This window comes from Hypanus sabinus, chromosome 9 (genome assembly GCF_030144855.1).
Source record: "Hypanus sabinus isolate sHypSab1 chromosome 9, sHypSab1.hap1, whole genome shotgun sequence".
In the NCBI taxonomy this organism is placed as follows: domain Eukaryota; kingdom Metazoa; phylum Chordata; class Chondrichthyes; order Myliobatiformes; family Dasyatidae; genus Hypanus; species Hypanus sabinus.
The window spans coordinates 91,141,195-91,159,662 of NC_082714.1; the positions used below are offsets into that span (position 1 = coordinate 91,141,195).

The window sequence follows — 18,468 nt, forward strand, 5'->3', positions numbered from 1 at the left end:
GCGTGAGAATCTGGGAGGTGATAGGTGGAGGAGGTAAAGTGCTGAAGAAGGAAACTGACAGTGGAGCATGGGAGAAAGGGAAGGAGGAGGGGAACCATAAGGAGGTGGAGAGAAGGCATGAGAGGGGAGCCAGAATGGGGAATAGAAAAAGGGAGAAAGAAGGAGATTACTGGAACTTGGAGAAACCAGGTTTGGTGGCTAGCCAGACAGGATATGAGGTGTTGCTCCTCCAACCTGAGTGTGGCCTCATCATGGCCATAGAGGAGGCCATGGACTTGACAGTGACTGGGAGATCCTGCCTTATACAGTTGACAGCGAAACAGTTTCCCCCATTCTGTGTTGGGTCTCACCAATGTAAAGGAGGCCAAACCAGGAGCACCATTGTGTATAGCAAGATCACACAAAACTGTTGGTCACGAGTAGGCTGCTTGTCTCTGTTACACTGGGCAGGAGAATATGCATCTAAGTCACAATCAACACAAAACTGAGGATCTGAATGGCCTCTCATTTCTACAGCTGAGGAATAAATGGAATAGCAGGAGGAACAGCCATACTCCTATTCAATTACTTCTGACAGGGGCCCACTTTAATGTCTCTTCTAGAGGAAGAGTGGCTTTCTCCTGTCTGTGGAGTCTTGGGACTGAGGGATAGATTTGAGTTGTGCCTTTCAGGAGTGAGGTTAGGAGGGAATTCTGCTTGTAGAGAGAGGAGGGGAGTTTGGGTGAGTACTTCTTCATGCCTCGACAATCAAGATCTATCAACCTCTGCCTTAAATATACATAAAAACTTGGTTTCAACAGCTGCCTGTGGCAACAAGTTCCACAGATTCACCACTCACTAGCTGGAAATTCCCTAGGCAAGGGGAGAAGAGAAGTGCAATGTAATGGTGGGACTGCATTGCTTTGGAAACTACTGACACCCCACTTTCTTTTCGCCCAGTCGTTTGGGCCCGTCAGGTCAGCTGGATTTTCTCCACACAAGCACTGCTTGACTGACTGAGTTCTCTTGAACTGAGAATGGGGTTGATTTAAGGAAGGAAGTTGGATAGTAGGGGCAGTCTAGAGTGGGGCTATTATGGAGAGATTTCTCAGGGAGCAGGGGCATTGGCCTTTGCCCCATGATGCAGTTTCCGTCTTTATTCAATGATATATTGTGGAACAGGCCCTTCCAGCACAACCCACCAACTTTACATTAGCGTAATCACAGGACCAATTAACCTACTAACTCGTATGTCTGCAGGCTGTGGGTGGAAACCCATGCATTCATGATGTGAACAGTACGCTACTGTGGTCTTACTGAAGCCTCTGTCGTTTTCTCCACACAGATATTCCGCTCAGCCAAGACTCCGATCATGGCAAACGTTTGACGGGGAGGAGTTTCCGTACCTTCTTGCTGGAGCTGCGAGAAGGCAACTCGCCCTACCGAGGTGTCCGCAAGAACCTTATCGACAAGCTGATAGATGGCTACGAAGCGGCACGATATGGGACAGCGGTGAGTAGGTTTGAAGGGATTATTGATGGGCTGAATGGTAACACATTGTGTCATACCTGGACTTTCAGTCTCAGTTAAGGTGTTAAACCTCCAAGAGGACCACAATCTTGTCATGGTTTAGAGGCTTGCGTGTCTCAATGGCCCAGACAGCTGAAGTTAAGCTTTGGCTCTTGGTAAGGTAACCCATGCCAAACAGGTCAAAGGGTAGAGGCCAGGCTAAGCGGTCCACCAGTTCTCCAGGGCCAACAAAAATCCGTGTACATCTGAGTGCGATGGTGTTCTTGAGTCTCCATCTGAGACTTACATGACTGACAAGGGGAAGCTACTAGTGTGATGAAGGAAGCTCTGAACACCACCAGAGATGGCGAACCTTCATTGCTGCCCTAAACGCCAGCAGCATAATGGGCAGTGAGTAAATAACGTGTTAAAAAACAGGCAGAGTTTATTGGGGAATGTAAGCATTGTAAATAAAAAGGGAAACGATGCTTTTTAAATGGAAACTTCAATACGGTACAAAGGGATTTGGGTGTCTGTACATAAAATTCAAACAGTTAGTACATAGCTACTAATGCATTGGAAGGTAAGTAGACCGTCAGTCATTGCTATGATGGAGTGCACCAGTGTGGATTGACTTCTTACAATCACATAGCACAGAAACAGGCCCTTTGGCCCAACTTGTCTCTATACAGCAATTTGCTGATGTTTGGCTCAGAATCTAAGCCTTTCCAACTGTCTTTTACAAGTTAATATTGTATATGCCTCAACCTCTATCTCTGGCAGCTCATTCCATGTACCACCCTTTTGTGTGTGTTTTTAAATTGCTCTTCAGGTTCCTGTTAAATTCTTCCCATCTCACTTGAAACATGTGCCCTCTAATTCTTGCTTATATCACCACCCAGCTTCTCACTTCATCCCACCTTCCCCCCCCCCCCCCCAACCTGGCTTCATCTATCACCTTTCAGCTTGTATTCCTCCCCCTCCCCTGACCTTTTTACTTTTGCTTCTTCCCCCTTCCTTTCCAGTCCTGATTAAGGTTCTCAGGCCGAAATGTTGACTGTTTACTTTCCACAGGTGCTGTCTGACCTGCTGAGTTACTCCGGCATTTTGTACAAAACGTGATACTGTTGAGAAACAGACTGAGTGCGTTCACTTGTCACCTCTTTAAGATCACCACTCTGTCTCCTGTCCTCTGATGCATTTGATGGAAATCAAGAATGAAGCATAAAACTTGGTGGTTACAACCATTTAATGAGGTGTTCACGACAAAGGAAGTAACATTAACCAACTCTACTGTAAGGAAGAGGGGAAAAATGAACAAGAAGGAAGAAATCATAGTCGTATACAAACTGGACAGATAGTATGGTAGAGTAGTGGTCAGATCAACCCTTTACTGTACCAGTGACCTGGGTTCAGTTCCCATCGCTGTCAAGACGAGTTTGTATGTCCTCCCTGTGAGCACGTGGGTTTCCTCCGGGTGCTTAGTAGGTCAATTGGTCATTGTAAATTGACCCATGATTAGGCTAGGATTAAGTTGGAGGTTGCTGGGGACACAGCTCTAAGGGCCGGAGGGGCCTGTTCTACGCAGCATCTCAATAAATAATAATGAGATATACCATGATAAGGAGTAACCTATGAAATAGTCAGGTCGGCAGTATGACAACAGCTGCAGAGAATCAGCTATAGTACAGTTATCAGAAATTCACTGAACAATTTCACACACATTGGTGATTAGGGTTGATTGATAAGTTCGTGGCCTAAGGTAGGAGGAGTCAATTTTAGAAAACCTAGCACATTAATTTTTCTTATATTTACACACTTAGTCCAGCGGTCGTGGATCCCTTCTTTGTAGAAGTCGGCGTCTTGGATCTCCAGAAGTGGTCCACAGCATGGGGTGATTGATAAGTTTGTGGCCTAAGTTAGAAGGAGATGAGTTCAAACTTTCTGCATTTTCACTCAGAGTTGCATGAGAGCTGTATAACTCCTACCCTGGGCCACAAACTTATCAATCACCCCTGCTGTGGACCACCTGGAGGTCCAAGACGCTCTTGTTACATGCACGTTCAGGTCATCTCTGAGTGATAATACAGAAAGTTTGAAGTTAATAACTCATCATCTTCTACCTTAAGCTACAAGCTTATCAATCATCCCTGCAGTGGACCACTTCTACAAAGAAGGGATCCTTATGCTCCATGACTGCTGGACTAAGTGTGTATGTGTAGGAGGGGACTATGTTGAAAAATAAACGTGCTAGATTTTCTAAAATTGACTCCTTCTACCTTGGGCCACAAACTTATCAATCACCCCTCACAGAAATATAAGCAAGCATAAGAAAGGTTTTTAAAAAAAAATACCAATTTTACACTCCAACAAATCTAACATCACCTCTCAACTCCTATGCTCCAAGGAATAAAGTTCAGCCTATCCAACCTCTCCTTATAACTTGGCAGCAAATCATTCCTGTGCTGTTTCCAGATTAATAATATCCTTTCTATATAGCAAGGTGATAAAAGTCAACACAATAAGTCATACAGCACTACAGTACATTTGGTCCATCTAGTCCATGCTGAACTATTCTGCCCAATCCCATTGACCATAGCCCTCCATACCACTCCCATCCCTGTACTTAACCAAACTTATTTTAAAAGTTGCAATTGAACATGCATCTTCTGGCAGCTCATTCCACACTTGCACTGCCCTCTGAGTGAAGAGGTTCATCCTCATGTTCCCCTTAAACTAAATATAGAGGAATGTCCATTTAAAATAGAGGAGGAATTTCTTTAGCCAGGTGATGGCAGATCGGTCGAATTCATTGCCACAGATGGTGGGGAGGACATGTCATTGAGTATATTTAAAACAGAGGTTAAGGGGTTCTTGGTTAGTAGTTATGTGGAGAATGTTGAAAGGGATAATAAATTAGCCATGATGGAATGATGCAATAGACGATGGGCCAAGTGACCTAATTCTGCTCCTGCGTCTTAAGCCCTTACAAATCAAAAAACTACTAACCTCCACTTTAAATATACCCAATGACACCCCCTCCCCGCTATCTGTGACAATGAATTACACAGATTTATCACTCTCTGACTACAGAACTTCCTCATCCCTGTTCTAAAGGGAGGTCTTTCACTGTCCTAGACTGCCCACTACTACAAACTTTCTCGACGTGTCTACTCCATGTAGGCCTTTCAATATTTGCTAGGCTTCAGTGAGGAACCCCCAGCCCCCCATTCTGCTAAACTCTAGAGTACAGAGCCATCAAACCCTCCTCATATTTTAGCCCTTTCATACCCGAGATCATTATTTTAATCTATCTCTGCACCCTTTCCAATGCCAACACATTCTATCTTAGATATGGAACCCAAGACTGCTGACAATATTCCAATTGTGATGTGACCAATGCCTTATAAAGCCTCAACATTAAATTCTTGCTTTTCTATTCCAATCCTCTCTAATGAGTGCTGACATTGCATTTGCCTTCTGTTTATTCTCCTGGACATTGAAAGAACAAGCAAGCATTCACGTACCTGATCTTTTTTCCCCGTTGCAGGCCTTTGGAAAAGCAGAGTATCAGAAGTACCAGCATGCAGTGAACGAGCTGGCCTCCATGTGAGTATATGTGGATTCTCTCTGACCTTTACAACCACTGACACTTTCTCCACCCCTTTGTGTTAATTTGGGAACTTCGTGTCTTCAGTGCTGCTGCAAGTTTTTCATTGCACCTTTTGGAGCTAATAAAATGGCCACTGAGTGTATCTTTGTGGTCCTCTGTTGCTGTAACCCATCCACTTCAAGGTTCAACGTGTGCGTGCAGCCACTCTTCTGCACACCACTGTTGTAACGCTTGGTTATTTAAGTTACTGTCCCTTTCCTGTCAGGTTGAACCAGTCTGGCCATTCTCCTTTGACCTCTCTCATTAACAAGGTGTTTTCACTGTAGAGTTGCCACTTGTTTTTTTTTTTGGTTTTTGAACTATTCTGTGTAAACTGTAAAGACTGTTGTACATGAAAATCCCAGGGGATCAGCAGTTTCTGAGATGGTCAAACCGCATCATCTGGCACCATGGTCAAAGTCACTCAGATCACATTTCTGATGTTTGGTCTGAACAGCAACTGAACCTCTTGACCATGTCTGCATGCTCTGATTCATTGAGTTGCTGCCACATGATTAGATATTTGCATTAACGAGCTTTTGTACCTACTAGAGTTCCCAGTGAGTACATGTACTTGTGCATAAAATAGTGAACCGGACTTTGGGTTACACAAAATGCTGGAGGAACTCGGTTTCTGTGCCTCTCTCTGGTGGTGGGTGGTTCGAGGTGGCCTTGATTTGGTCCGGGCTAACCTGTGTTCCCTCTGACAGCCTGCAAGCCCGGGGTGCACGGAGCCAGGCCCAACACCAGAATGCAGCCAAGGATTTGACCCCTGCTCCTGAGGCCTCCTCGCCGAGCACCATTCAGGTCACCTACCTCCCATCCAACAAGAGCAAGAGGCCCAAGCACTTTCTTGAGCTGAAGAGCTTCAAGGACAACTACAATACACTGGAGAGCACGCTGTGATGATCCTGCAGCCTGCATCTGAGGTGACCCACTACCCGAGAAGTGTAAGGATACGGAGATTTTGCCAGGGTCATGACTTTTGTTAGCCAGTGCATCCTGAAGGAGGCCTTCCAAGCTGCGAGCTCTCTGATTCTGGCACAGTCCACACTGGTGGAGATGAGTCTGTTACTGTATAACACTGGGGTACGGTACCAGTGGGAATGGGTCTATCACTGTATAACACCGGGCTATGGTACCCATGGGGATGAGTCTGTCACTGTATAACACCAGGGTATGGTACCGGTGGGGACAGATCTGGTGCTGAAGACTACTGGTGATTTATAGACACTTGGTTTCGACATCCCTGTCTCGGTAAAGCTTTGGGCCTCATCTCCACAGCCCCCTGAATGGCACTCCATGAAATCTTGCTGTCCAGACCGAGCGTCTGGTGTCCTCAGCTGTTGCTTTCCTGTGGTCCATTGCAACTCTGATGTGCTGTGTAAATGGAAGTGACTTCACTAACATTAAAGTGGGTGGGTCCTGGGCGTGTTTGCCCAGGTGAAAGTCACACTGCCTCTTCTGCACAGACTGTTCATTTTTGGTCAGTGCAGCCCTCTCGCTGACAGACCAACTTGCCCGTGTCTCTGCCTGCTTTATAACAAGGTAAAGGGTTCACCTGCTTTTAGTTCCCAGTCTTGGTGATGGGATGAGGGACATGGGGAATGTGGTGGCCTCAATTTCCTTTTTCTGTGTTGTGTGACTCTATTCAGTGGGAACGCCTTTGATAGGATATCTGGCCCTGACTTGTGGAAATAAATATCGGCCTTCCCAGAGATTCTCAGATACTGAGAATTCCCATCCACATTCTTGAAGCAACACAGAAAGCGTTGGAGGAACTTGGTAGGTCAGTGGAGGAAAATGGTCAGTCATTGCTTCAGGTCAAGGCCCTACATGTTTTCCTGCCCCCCCCCCCCCACTACATAACAAGCTGGGATTCAGCTCTGAATTTGTAGGCACTGTTCCCAGCTAAGATAAGCAGGGACCTGTGCAGTTCTACAATACTACAGTCTCTCCTCCATGTCTGAGACTGCGCAGAGAGAGTTAGAAATTGGCTTTTGCTGTTTACTGTCGGGTCACCCCACTACAGTGATCCAACTATTGTCCTTTGAATAAAAGTACAGGTTACTTTGCAACTCACCTCCGAGGTCTGGTTCCTCAGGTAGTGGATTTGGTCTTGCATCTGCATTGAGTTTTGGTGAGACTTACAGAGCTGGTCTTAATACACAAATCCCTCAAGAGACTTTACAAAGGGCAATACTACAACCCATTCTTGAAGGATGTACAGTTCAGCTTTAGAAAAGTGAAGCTGTTGGAGGGGAGAGGTAGAGAAGGTATTTCTGTTTGGACAAGATATCTAAAAGGAAGCCTATATTGGTTTATTATTGTCATATGTATGGAGATCCAGTGAGAAGCTTTTGCATGCTTTCAGGCTGATCATGTGTATCTTGAGGTACTAAAAAGAAAATCGCAATGCAGAATATTGTGTTGTAGGCAGTGCAAGTAAACAAAGTGGAAAGGTCACAACAAAGTAGATTGGAATTAACTCGATTGAGTTAATCATAGTGGAATGAGTGTCTGATAACAGCGGGATAGAAGCTGTCTTTGAGCCTGGTGGTATGAGCTTTCAAGCCTTTGAACCTTCTGCCTGATTGGAGGAGAAAAGTAAATGTCCAGATTAGGAGGTGTTTTTGATTACATTTCCTGAGGCAGTGGGAAATGCAGGCAGAGTTAACTGAGGAGAGACTGGTTTTCCCGATGGACTAGGCTGTGTCCACAGTAATTTCTTGCCGTCTTGGGCAGAGCAATGGATGTACCAAGCAATGGTGCATCCAAGGAGGATGCTTTCTATGGTACATCTGTACAAATTGGTGAAGGTCATCAGGGCTCTGCTGGATTTAATGAATCCCATGTCCTGAAGGGACATATGGAACCAGATGATTGGGGGGGGGGGCAGTTGGGAAGGGAGGGGGGAAAGCTGGAAAAAGACAAGAGACTTTGAGTGTAGGAGAGCTTGCTTCTGTACAGTTTGTGGTATTGCTAAACCGCATACCTTTTGAGGAAAATGTCCTCCGTTATTTTTTTTTAAAAGGGGACTTTGTAACATTTTTAATGAAATGTGATGGGCATTAGAGAAGTATAGGAATAAAAGGTCAGCCAATATGAACACTTCTAATTTCTAGCTGGTATTAGATTCCCAAATACTGCTAGACATTGCATCAAGGTTCTGCAGGGAGTTTGTGTGAAGCACTGCCATCTAGTGGCCTTATCAATCAACAGTGTCACCTCCTGCCTTATTGACCTGGAATTCAAGCTTAATTTGTTCCAAGTGCACAGTTGGTGGTTTTAGTTATGGCTAGTGGAGCCTGAATGTCTTTGACACTGGCTAGAAGATGTTGATTATGAATTCTGTGTGTCTGTAAGCTAAGTCCTCATTCTTTTTCGAGGATACAGACAGCCCTATTATCCTTGGAATCAGCCGCTCTTGGGCAAGTACATCCACCCTTGTTTCTCCAGGAATAGATTCCTCACAGCCCTTTATAATCACCTCACTCGTATCCAGAAATGGGAAACCTAAGGTGTACTTCAATGTTTGGTGTTTCCTGCAGGGAGCTTTACCATCCTGTCTTAGAGCTATCTGCCGTTCTCTGCACCAGATCTGAATCCTGGCACTCCCTCTCTGGTAGTGCAGTCACTCAAGTTGAGTGTGATGGTCTCCTAGGGGCTGGGGGGGTCCTCAGATGGAGGTCAGTCTGGAACTACATATTCTGGTGTAGTATGGACATGAGTATGTGGTGGCTGTGGTTAGTGGTTGGGCCTTGAGGTTGTTCAGTACCTCCTTTTGCGACTTCAGTTTGTTCTTTGCGGCACAGCAGAGGTCGCTGTCACGTACCACAGCTCCCTCTTGAACAGATTTCCTCCAGATGTATCTATTGAGTACAATGTATTTTTAGATGTAATGTTGAATTTCTTCAGGCTGATTTTAATGTTTAAAACATTTCCTTTGCTCACCAGGGTCTCACTGACCTTCCTTCAACAAGGGAGTAAAGGATCTAGGGAGATGTGAGCTAAGCATCTGGATGACATGACCTGTCAATTGGTGTTTGCGTTGCTTTATCATGGTCATCTTGGCCTCCTCTAGTGTGTCCTCAATCTTTTGTAGGTATTTTCCAGGGCTTTCAGGTATCCATGATTCAGCTCCATACAGTAATGTAGAAGGACCTATAGACTAAAAGTTTGGACCTGTAGATCGCAGTCTTAAGACTCTTCCTTAACCTTGCATAGGCTCCACTAGCACTACTCAGGCAGTGGTTAAACTCTGCTTTTGATGAGAGAATACTGCCAAGGTAGTGAAAGTAGTCTACATTTTCGAGGGTGATGTTGCCACCTTTTACAGAGGACTGGTTGGGCAGGGGCAAACCCCATTTCCAGAAAAGTTGGGATATTTTCCAAAATGCAATAAAAACAAAAATCTGTGATGTGTTAATTCACGTGAACCTTTATTCAACTGACAAAAGTACAAAGAAAAGATTTTCAATAGTTTTACTGACCAACTTAATTGTATTCTGTAAATATACACAAATTTAGAATTTGATGGCTGCAACACACTGAACAAAAGTTGATACAGAGGCATGTTTACCATTGTGTTACATCACCTTTCCTTTTAATAACACTTGTTAATCGTTTTGGAACTGAGGATACTAATTGTAGTAGATCTGCATTTGGAAATTTTGCCCATTCTTGCTTGATATAAGACTTCAGCTGCTCAATGGTCCGTGGTCTCAATTGTCTGATTCTCCTCTTCATGATGCGCCATACATTTTCAATAGGAGATAGATATGGACTGGCAGCAGGCCAGTCAAGCACACGCTCTCTGTGTCTACAAAGCCACGCTGTTGTAGCCCGTGCAGAATGTGGTCTGGCATTGTCCTGCTGAAATAAGCATGGACGTCCCGGGAAGAGATGTCGCCTTGATGGCAACACATGTCTCTCTAAAATCCTAATATACGCCTCAGAGTCAATGGTACCTTCACATACATGCAACTCACCCATGCCGTGGGCTCTGATGCACCCCCATACCATCACAGATGCTGGCTTTTGCACCTTTTGCTGATAACCATTAGGATGGTCGTTTTCATCTTTGGCACGGAGAACTCGGCGCCCGTTTTTTCTGAAAACTAGCTGAAATGTGGACTCATTTGACCACAGCACACGGTTCCACAGTCTTTTTGGTCCATTTGAGATGAGCTCGGGCCCAGAGAACTCACTGGCGTTTCTGCATAGAGTTGATGTATGGCTTCCTCCTTGTGTAATAGTTTCAAGTTGCATTTATGGGTGCAGCAACGGACTGTGTTAAGTGACAATGGTTTTTCGAAGTATTCCCGAGCCTAGGTGGCTATAATTGTCACAGTAGCATGACGGTTTCTTAGGCAGTACCACCTGAGGGCTCGAAGATCATGCGCATACAATAGTGGTTTCTGACCTTGCCCTTTAAGCACTGAGATGTCTCTGAATTCTCTGAATCTTTTCACAATATTATGTACTGTAGATGTTGAAAGACCTAAATTCTCTGCAATCTTGTGTTGGGAAATGTTCCTTTTGAACTAACAATTCTCTCATGAATTTTGGCACAAAGGGGTGAGTCACGACCCATCCTTGCTTGAAAAGACTGAGCCCTTGATGGACTCTACTTTTATACCCAGTCATGATACCACACCTGCTACCAATTAGCTTGCTTAATGTGGAGTCTTCCAAACTGGTGTTACTTGAATATTCTGTGCATTTTTCAATCTTATTTTAACTCTGTCCCAACTTTTGCTGAGTGTGTTGCAGCCATCAAATTCTAAATTTTTGTATATTTACAAAATACAATTAAGTTGGTCAGTAAAACTATTGAAAATCTTTTCTTTGTACTTTTGTCAGTCAAATAAAGGTTCACGTGAATTAACATATCACAGATTTTTGTTTTTATTGCGTTTTGGAAAATATCCCAACTTTTCTGGAAATGGGGTTTGTAGCATTTGTGTCTGTTATTGTATTCAGAACAAGACGTGGGGCTCTATCTGCCTTGGCAAAGGTATTCAAGATACCTTGGAGGTCTTCTTCAGAATGTGCTGTGAATGCATTTTTTGTCTGCATACTGAAGTTCCATGATAATGGTGATGCTGAGCTTGTTCTTGGCCTTGAACCGGTTGAGGTTGAAAAGTCTGGATCCCCTGTGACTGAACTTGGCCAATAAGGTGAAGGGTGGCAGCAATAAAGATGGCAAATAATGTGGATACATCCCTGTTTGACTCCTGTCTTGATGGAGAAAAGTTTGAATTCAGCACATCCATTGCTGAATTGGTTAGTTGCCCATCCTGTTAGGTGCGGTTTTCATTAATTCTACTGTGTTTCTTGTAGTTGCTGTGAATGCCTGCAAGAAAACAAATCTCAGGCTTGTATATGGTGACATACAATACCTTGCAAAAATCTTAGGCACGTATTTATAAAAATAAATAAAAATAAATCTGTAAAGCAAATAAGCTTTCAAAAAGTGCAGCAAACGGTTTTAAAAAAAAACCACTAAATCAAATTAGTATTTGACGTGACCACCCTTTGCCTTTAAACTGCATCGGTTCCATTGGGTACACAGTTCTATAAGAAAATCAGCTGGTAGGTTGTTCCAAGCATCTTGCTGCAGAATTTGGCTGTCTGGCTTGCATCTGTCCCTCCAGACAAACTCTAATGCTGAGATCAGGGCTCTGTGGAGCATCCCATCTGTTGTGGACTCTTATTCTTCTGCAAATAATTCAGAGAATGTGGAGCTCGGGTGATTGATGGTTGGGTTGAGTTGTTCTCCGATCCTGGCTATTTTACTTGCCAGTGTTTCATCACCATACGAAGAGACATCATCAGTGCCCTGTTGATTGTGTCCTCCGAATGCTTGACCATTATTTACTTATCAATTATCTGATTGGTCATTACAGAATTAGAACGTGGTGAGGAAATCTCGTAGCTGATCGGTTGCGTGGCCAATTTCATGTTATCTAGCATTTTGCCTGTTTTGGTTCATAAGTAGAATTGAGGTCAACATGTCTGTTTACAGAATTGTTCACGGAAATCACGCTTCTAGGAATTCTCTAGCATACTGCGTGTTTGCTTGCGCAGTGACTTTCACTGATGCCCAGTTGAATTTATGCCCCCTCTCGATCTTCATGGTTAGAGACAGGGAGAGTTGATCGTGCCACTTTACAGCCAGTTGGTGTTCGTGGACCCTTGTCGTTAATTTGCTCCCAGTTTGACCAATGCAATATTTACTGCCATCCTTGCATTGGATTTTGTGGACCGTATTGGTTCGTTCTTTTAATCTGCAAAGTACTGTCCCCAATGTTGCTGTTGGCTTATGCGCAACCAAAATGCTATGTTCTTGAGCAGTTAATTTTTGAGATATTTCAAATGTATGTTCTTTTCACTGAATATCAATCTTTACGACCTTGGTTGTGTATTTGAGATCATTATCCTGCTGCAGAATTAAATTGGGACCTACCTCACTGATGAGTGCATGATGGATGAGAATTTGCTTGTAATTTTCAGCATTGAGAATTCTAATAGCTGTGATCAGATCACCAACCCCCATTTGCAGAAATGCACCCCCAAACCTGCAGGGAACCTTGGCTGTAAACATTCATCCATTGGAGTTCTCCAGCACTTGCCTCCTGTTTGAGCCGAAAATTTCAAATTCTGAGTTGTCAGTCCAGAACACCTGCTGCCATTGTACAGCACCCCAGTCCTTGTGTTTTTGTGCCTAGGTGAGTCACTTGGCTTTGTTTCCACTTCAGAGGGATGGCTGTTTGGCAGCATCTCTTCCATGAAGACCACTTCTGACAATACTGCTCTGGTCTGTAGAGGTATGTACTTGGGTTCCAGTGGTTTCTGTGAGTTTAGAGCTGGTAGCAGTGCTGGACTTCTTCCGATTTAGACGGGAGGTCGTCACTGTGTACGTGCATCTACTGATGCCTCTGGACACATCTTCGGTGATGTTCATCGGGTCTTTCGACATCATACACCCTCCTCCAGGTGACCCAGCTGGGGCTGATCAGACCCCAGCTTGTGTTCAGATGGCTAGCTAATTATGACTCTGTGGCTCCCCTATTTTGATGTACATCTCATCTGCTGCATTCAGTTTCCATGGCTGACTACATTTTTGGTCCTCTTCCTTGCTCATTTCTTTGTGCTTCTTCGGAAGAGCTTGGACACACATCTTGAAACACCTTCCTGCTGTGAAGTTTCTGTTTTGGGGGTGACCTTGCTGATGCAAGATGATCACCTTGTGTCTTGCTGCTATGCCCATGGTGCAAGAATTGATGATTTGAAGGTTAAACTGTCACATCTGCTGCACCCTCATCTTTTACCATTTCTGTTTTAGTTAATCAGGTTAGTTCATTCAACTCATTATGTTATTGATCTTTAGCAGCTGGTTATCTTAGTTTGCTGGGCTACATACCTACAAACTAATCAAGCTTTTATTTGAAAAGTGGTCTATTACTTAATACACACAAAATGCTGGAGGAACTCAATAGGCCAAGCAGCCTCTATGGGAAAGAGTAAACAGTTGACATTTTAGGCCAAGACCCTTCATCGGGACTTCAGAATCTGCAGATTCTTCTCATGTTTGCTATTACTTAATGTTATTTTAATGAAATACAAATATTTCTCTTAACATTTAATTTTTTGGAATGTAAATGTTTAGAAATCTAAAATTTGCTCTTTTTGACTTACACACTAATGCAGAAGACAATAAACACCTAGAACAATTTATATTTTAAAAAATCTTGGATATGGTACTTATGACTTTTGCACAAAACTGTATATGTACTTTGATAATAAATTTCTCTTGGACCTTGGGTACTGTATGCCACCGTGCAGTAGGCTCAGTATTTGTAGGTGCTTGTCAGGACAGCCATGTGCCAGAGAGCTTGACAGTCCACTGTATCAACTGCCTTTGTTAAATTTATGAAAGCCTTTTTTCCTGTAATTGGCATGCTGTGAAGATCATGTGGCTCCTCTAGAAACCACACTGTGATCCAGGGAGGTCTTCAGAAAGCGGAAGGATTCAGTTGACAATTATGTATGCAAGCACTTTGCCTGTTGACAGTAGGGAGATGTCTCTGTAATTGCCACATCTGTTTAGAATGTGTTCACTATTCGAGCATCCCTGAGCTCTGAGAGTAATTGTTCCTATTCCCAGACCTACAGGAGCAAGACATGCATGTAATGCAGGAGTGCTCATCTACCTTCCTTAAGGATCTCTGCTGGGATCCTGTAGAAATGAGGCTTATTGCTTTTCGGCTCCTGATGGTATCATGATCTCTTTCAAAATGGGAGGTTCCCCCCACCCCCACCCCCACTGTCTTCTCTCCCAGGTCTCTGGAGGATTTGGTTAGTAACCTCTGCTTCATGGTTAAGAAGTTCTTGAAAGTACTCTCTCCATCGATCATTAATATCCTTCCAATACTTATGGCCTATGTTCCTCTTGTACTCAAAGAATGGGAAGAACTTGCTAAAAGGTTGGAAGGACATCAACAGTCAACTCCCTCTTTACAGTGCTGTGGGGGCACTTTTACCACATGGACTGCAACAGTTCCAGGCTGTTGCTCATCCCTGACTGCTTAGAGCCATTAGGATTCAATGCCAGGCCTTCTCTTGAGAGGGCCGTTGTTACCTCACCCCTACTACGTGTGATGGGTTTGAGTAGCTATCAAAATAAGTTCTAAGACTGTGGTCATGTAAGGGTTTAGAACAGTACAGCACAGTTCACATCCTTTGGCCCACAATGTTGTGCTGAACTTTTAATCTATTCTAAGATCAATCTAACCCTTCCCTCCCACATACATCACCCTACAATTTTCTTTCATCCATGTGTCTATCTAAGAGTCACTTGCATGTCCCTACTGTATCTGCTTCTACCACCACCTGGGACAGGGCATTCCTGGCAAGCTGTTTTGTATCTGGACCAATCTCTTAGTGACTTTCCACTAATACCTGAAAATCCCAGAGAGTCATTATCCAGAACATTTTGTCACAATGATTGCCACTTCCCACGGTTTCTCCAACGAAGTGCTCAGACCGACATGGAGTGCTTTTCTCAGAAGGGTTGTTGGTCAGACGTGCTCTCCTTTGCTAAAGCCGTGCTGCCAATTTGTGCCAGCTCTCAATATTTTTCCAACAATTTCTCAGTCATCAGAGTCAAACTGTAGTTACTTGCTGCTTGCTTCCAGCCTTTGAGGTGGAGCCGGTTTACAGACTCCAGTCCTATGGTGCCATGCATGTAGACAAAGCCTAAATGTCTTACCAACATCGAGAAAATGCTGAAAGAACTCAGCAAGTCAAGCAGCATCTATGAAGGGTAATAAACAGTCAACATGTCGAGAGGGGTTGGGGAGAGAGGACTCTCCATCGATCTGCATGATACTGAACAGTCAACCCTCTCTTTACAGTTGTAAATTTGAACCAGGACTGTGTACAACTCAGAAAATGTATTTAAGCAAAATGCTCAGAACAAAATGTTTAATAATAGTCCAATGTGATAAATTCTGTAAATGATGTAAATAAATAGAAATTGACTGGTATTTAGTGAACTTGTCATGACTGCATCCACAGTTCTCCATCTCAGTAAAGAAACAAGGTTGGGTGGTTTATGTGGCAGAAGTCAGCACAGGTTCTAGGAGGAGGAGTGAGTGTACATTCCACATGAGTGAGATGTGGGTTTTTATTTATTGAGATACAATGCAGAGCAGGCTTTTTGCCCCACACTGCCCAGCAACCCCTGATTTAATCCTAGCCTAATCACAGGGCAGTTTACAATGACCAATTCACCTATTAACCAGTATGTCTTTGGACTGTGAGAGGAAACTGAAGCACCTGGAGAAAACCCACGTACTCCACAGGGTCCTTGTGTATGACATTGGAATAGAACTCTGAACTCCAACGCCCTGGGCTGTAATAATATCACATTAATTGCTATGTTAACTGTGATGCCCTTCAACCAGAAACATGGAGGTGGGTTACCAATACCCACTGTTGCTATTTGGGAGCTGTCGTGTTCACCTATGCTGTTTGGGCTTAAGCACCGACTTTCACAGCAGTGACATGGAACTTCTAACCAATGTGGACCCAATATTAGGTCAAGGCCAACTTGCTGTTTCTAATTTGTTTTTCTTTAAAATAAAGTTTATTGACAAATTTATATTTAAGCATTTACAAAATTCACATTCTTTTCAAATTAAAATGACCTCATATCTATCCAGCATCAACTCTAGCCACTGGCCACTTGGTCCCATAAGGCCACCAGTCACTAAGTGCTCCTCCTCCAGAAACACCAGAGATGACTATCTCCCGAACAAGGGCAGCCATTCGGGCTCAGGAGGAAATCCTCTGTCTGACTACTCTCCACTGGATGTCCAAAGATCAGGAACAAGAGGCTGAGTACAGGCAAAACTTGGAGTTGCTCCTTCAACCACGCTGCCCTGAGAATGTGAGGGAACTGTGTAGGAGGAGTTTCACTGGGTGTCGAACCAGTGCCATTTGCTAAAGTCTGCCTCCTCCAGATGATAAGCTTGACTCAAGAGCTGTGGCTTTCCACATCCAGAAGTTCTTTGCGGTGGCTGTCTGAAAGCTGAGAAGAATATCACTGCCTTTCCAACACCCGCATCAACGCTCTGGGTTTCTTTGGTTCCAGGATAAGTCTGTTACTAAGATGAGAAGGAAAAATGGCTTGAGTCACAAAGAAAATAATTATGACAATGGAGTTCAACCCAGAAAACTGTGAAGTGATTTGCTTTGGATTTGACCCAACACTGAACTGATTCCACAACCTATGGACTCACTTTCAAGAACTCTCCAGTTCATGTTCCTTGATATTTATGTTTTTCTTATTTTTTTATTTGGACAGCTTGTTGTCTTTTGTTTGTCTGTCTTTGTGCAATTTTTCATTGGTTGTAGAAATTGTATAAACTTCTTTGTATTTACTGTGAATGCCCAAAAATGCCCAAATTAATTTCAGGGTAGAAAATAGGTATTGTAGTTTGATAATAATTTACTTTGAAGACAGAATACAGGGTTAACGTCAGGATTCTCGGTAGTGTGGAGGATTAGAGGTCTTGTCCATAGATACCTCAAAGTTGCTGTACAAGTTGATGGGGTGGTTAATAAAGCATGTGGAGTGTGGCCCTTCATTACCCAGGGGAGTGAGTCCAAGAACTGCAAGGTAACGTTGCAGCTCTATAAAACCCTGGTTAGGTCACACTTGGGAATCTTGTGCTCAGTTCTGGTGGCCTCATCACAGGAAGGATGAGGAAGCTTTAGAGAGGGTGCAGAGGAGATCTACCATTACAGCCTGGATTAGAGAGCATGTCTTATGAGGATAGGCTGAACAAGCTAGGACTTCTCTCTTGGGAGCGGAGGAGGATGAGAGGTGACTTGATAGAGGTGTACAAGTTAGAGACATTGATTGCGTGGATATCCAGACTTTTTTCCCCAGGCTGGGATTGACTAAATCTAAGGGGCATAATTTTAAGGTGATTAGAAAAAATGCCTAAGGGGTGTGTGTATGTTTTTATAGTGTGGAATGCACTGCCAGGGGTGATGATAGAGGCAGATAAGAAAGGAGCTTTTAAGAAATAGGCATGTGGCAGAATGCAACATGGACGGAAGGGTTAGGTTGATCTTCGAGGAGGTTAAGAGGTTGCTACAACATCGTAGGTCAAAGCGCCTGTACTGTTCTGTAATCTACTTTTTCTCCTGTAAATGCCTTTACGTGAGTGAATCAGGGTAGTATATGATAACTTTGATAATACATTTACTTTGAGCCTTGAGGTGCACGTGCAAGGTGGATTGTGAGGTCAAGAGTTCATGTTTTAGCATGAGAGGTCTGATAACAGCAGGCTGAAGGCTGAGCCTGGATAAAGGCAGAGGTTCCCAATCACCCCTCCACAAATGGTCACTCCCCGCCGATTATCTGCTGGTCCGGTGACCCCTTGGGCACAGCCCTCAAATAGGCTGTGATGGAGCATTACTGACCATTCTCCCACTCCTCCCCCACGAGATGATGCCGGTGATTACCTGAGGCTGTGCTGGTCCGGAAGTGCCTGGGCACTGCTCTTGGTCAGGCTGTGATGGGGTATGCCCTTGCTGGAGCTGAGGTACTCTGCTCGATCCTGCAACTCCTGATTCTGCCAAACAGGACACAAAGAGAAGGGCTGAGTGCATCAGATCTACAATGGAACATCTGGAGGTTCGGGGTGGGGGTAACAGAGATTTGGTGACAGAGACCTGCAGAGGGAGTAAACACCTACTGTAGCTTGCAAGAGCCTCAGCCCATGAACAACAACTTCTGCTGTTAACCG

General features: G+C 44.0%; 2 protein-coding genes across 10 annotated transcripts in view; one reads left to right on the plus strand and one right to left on the minus strand.

The window, feature by feature from the left end:
• c9h1orf43 (chromosome 9 C1orf43 homolog) overlaps positions 1 to 13,977 on the plus strand; it is a 28,921-nt gene extending 14,944 nt beyond the window's left edge. For all 3 annotated transcript variants that reach the window (XM_059980199.1, XM_059980196.1, XM_059980197.1), the window contains 3 exons: positions 1,325 to 1,491; positions 5,039 to 5,097; positions 5,851 to 13,977. In XM_059980199.1, coding sequence (XP_059836182.1) covers positions 1,325 to 1,491; positions 5,039 to 5,097; positions 5,851 to 6,046 — 422 coding nt within the window. In that variant the 3' untranslated portion in view covers positions 6,047 to 13,977. The remainder of the gene's footprint in view (positions 1 to 1,324; positions 1,492 to 5,038; positions 5,098 to 5,850) is intronic.
• A 1,859-nt stretch (positions 13,978 to 15,836) lies between these two features.
• Positions 15,837 to 18,468, minus strand: part of tuft1a (tuftelin 1a) — a 33,848-nt gene continuing 31,216 nt past the window's right edge. For all 7 annotated transcript variants that reach the window (XM_059980195.1, XM_059980193.1, XM_059980194.1 and 4 more), the window contains 2 exons: positions 18,185 to 18,294; positions 15,837 to 16,815 (listed from right to left, as the gene is read on the minus strand). In XM_059980195.1, the coding sequence (XP_059836178.1) occupies positions 16,752 to 16,815; positions 18,185 to 18,294 (174 nt within the window). In that variant the 3' untranslated portion in view covers positions 15,837 to 16,751. The remainder of the gene's footprint in view (positions 16,816 to 18,184; positions 18,295 to 18,468) is intronic.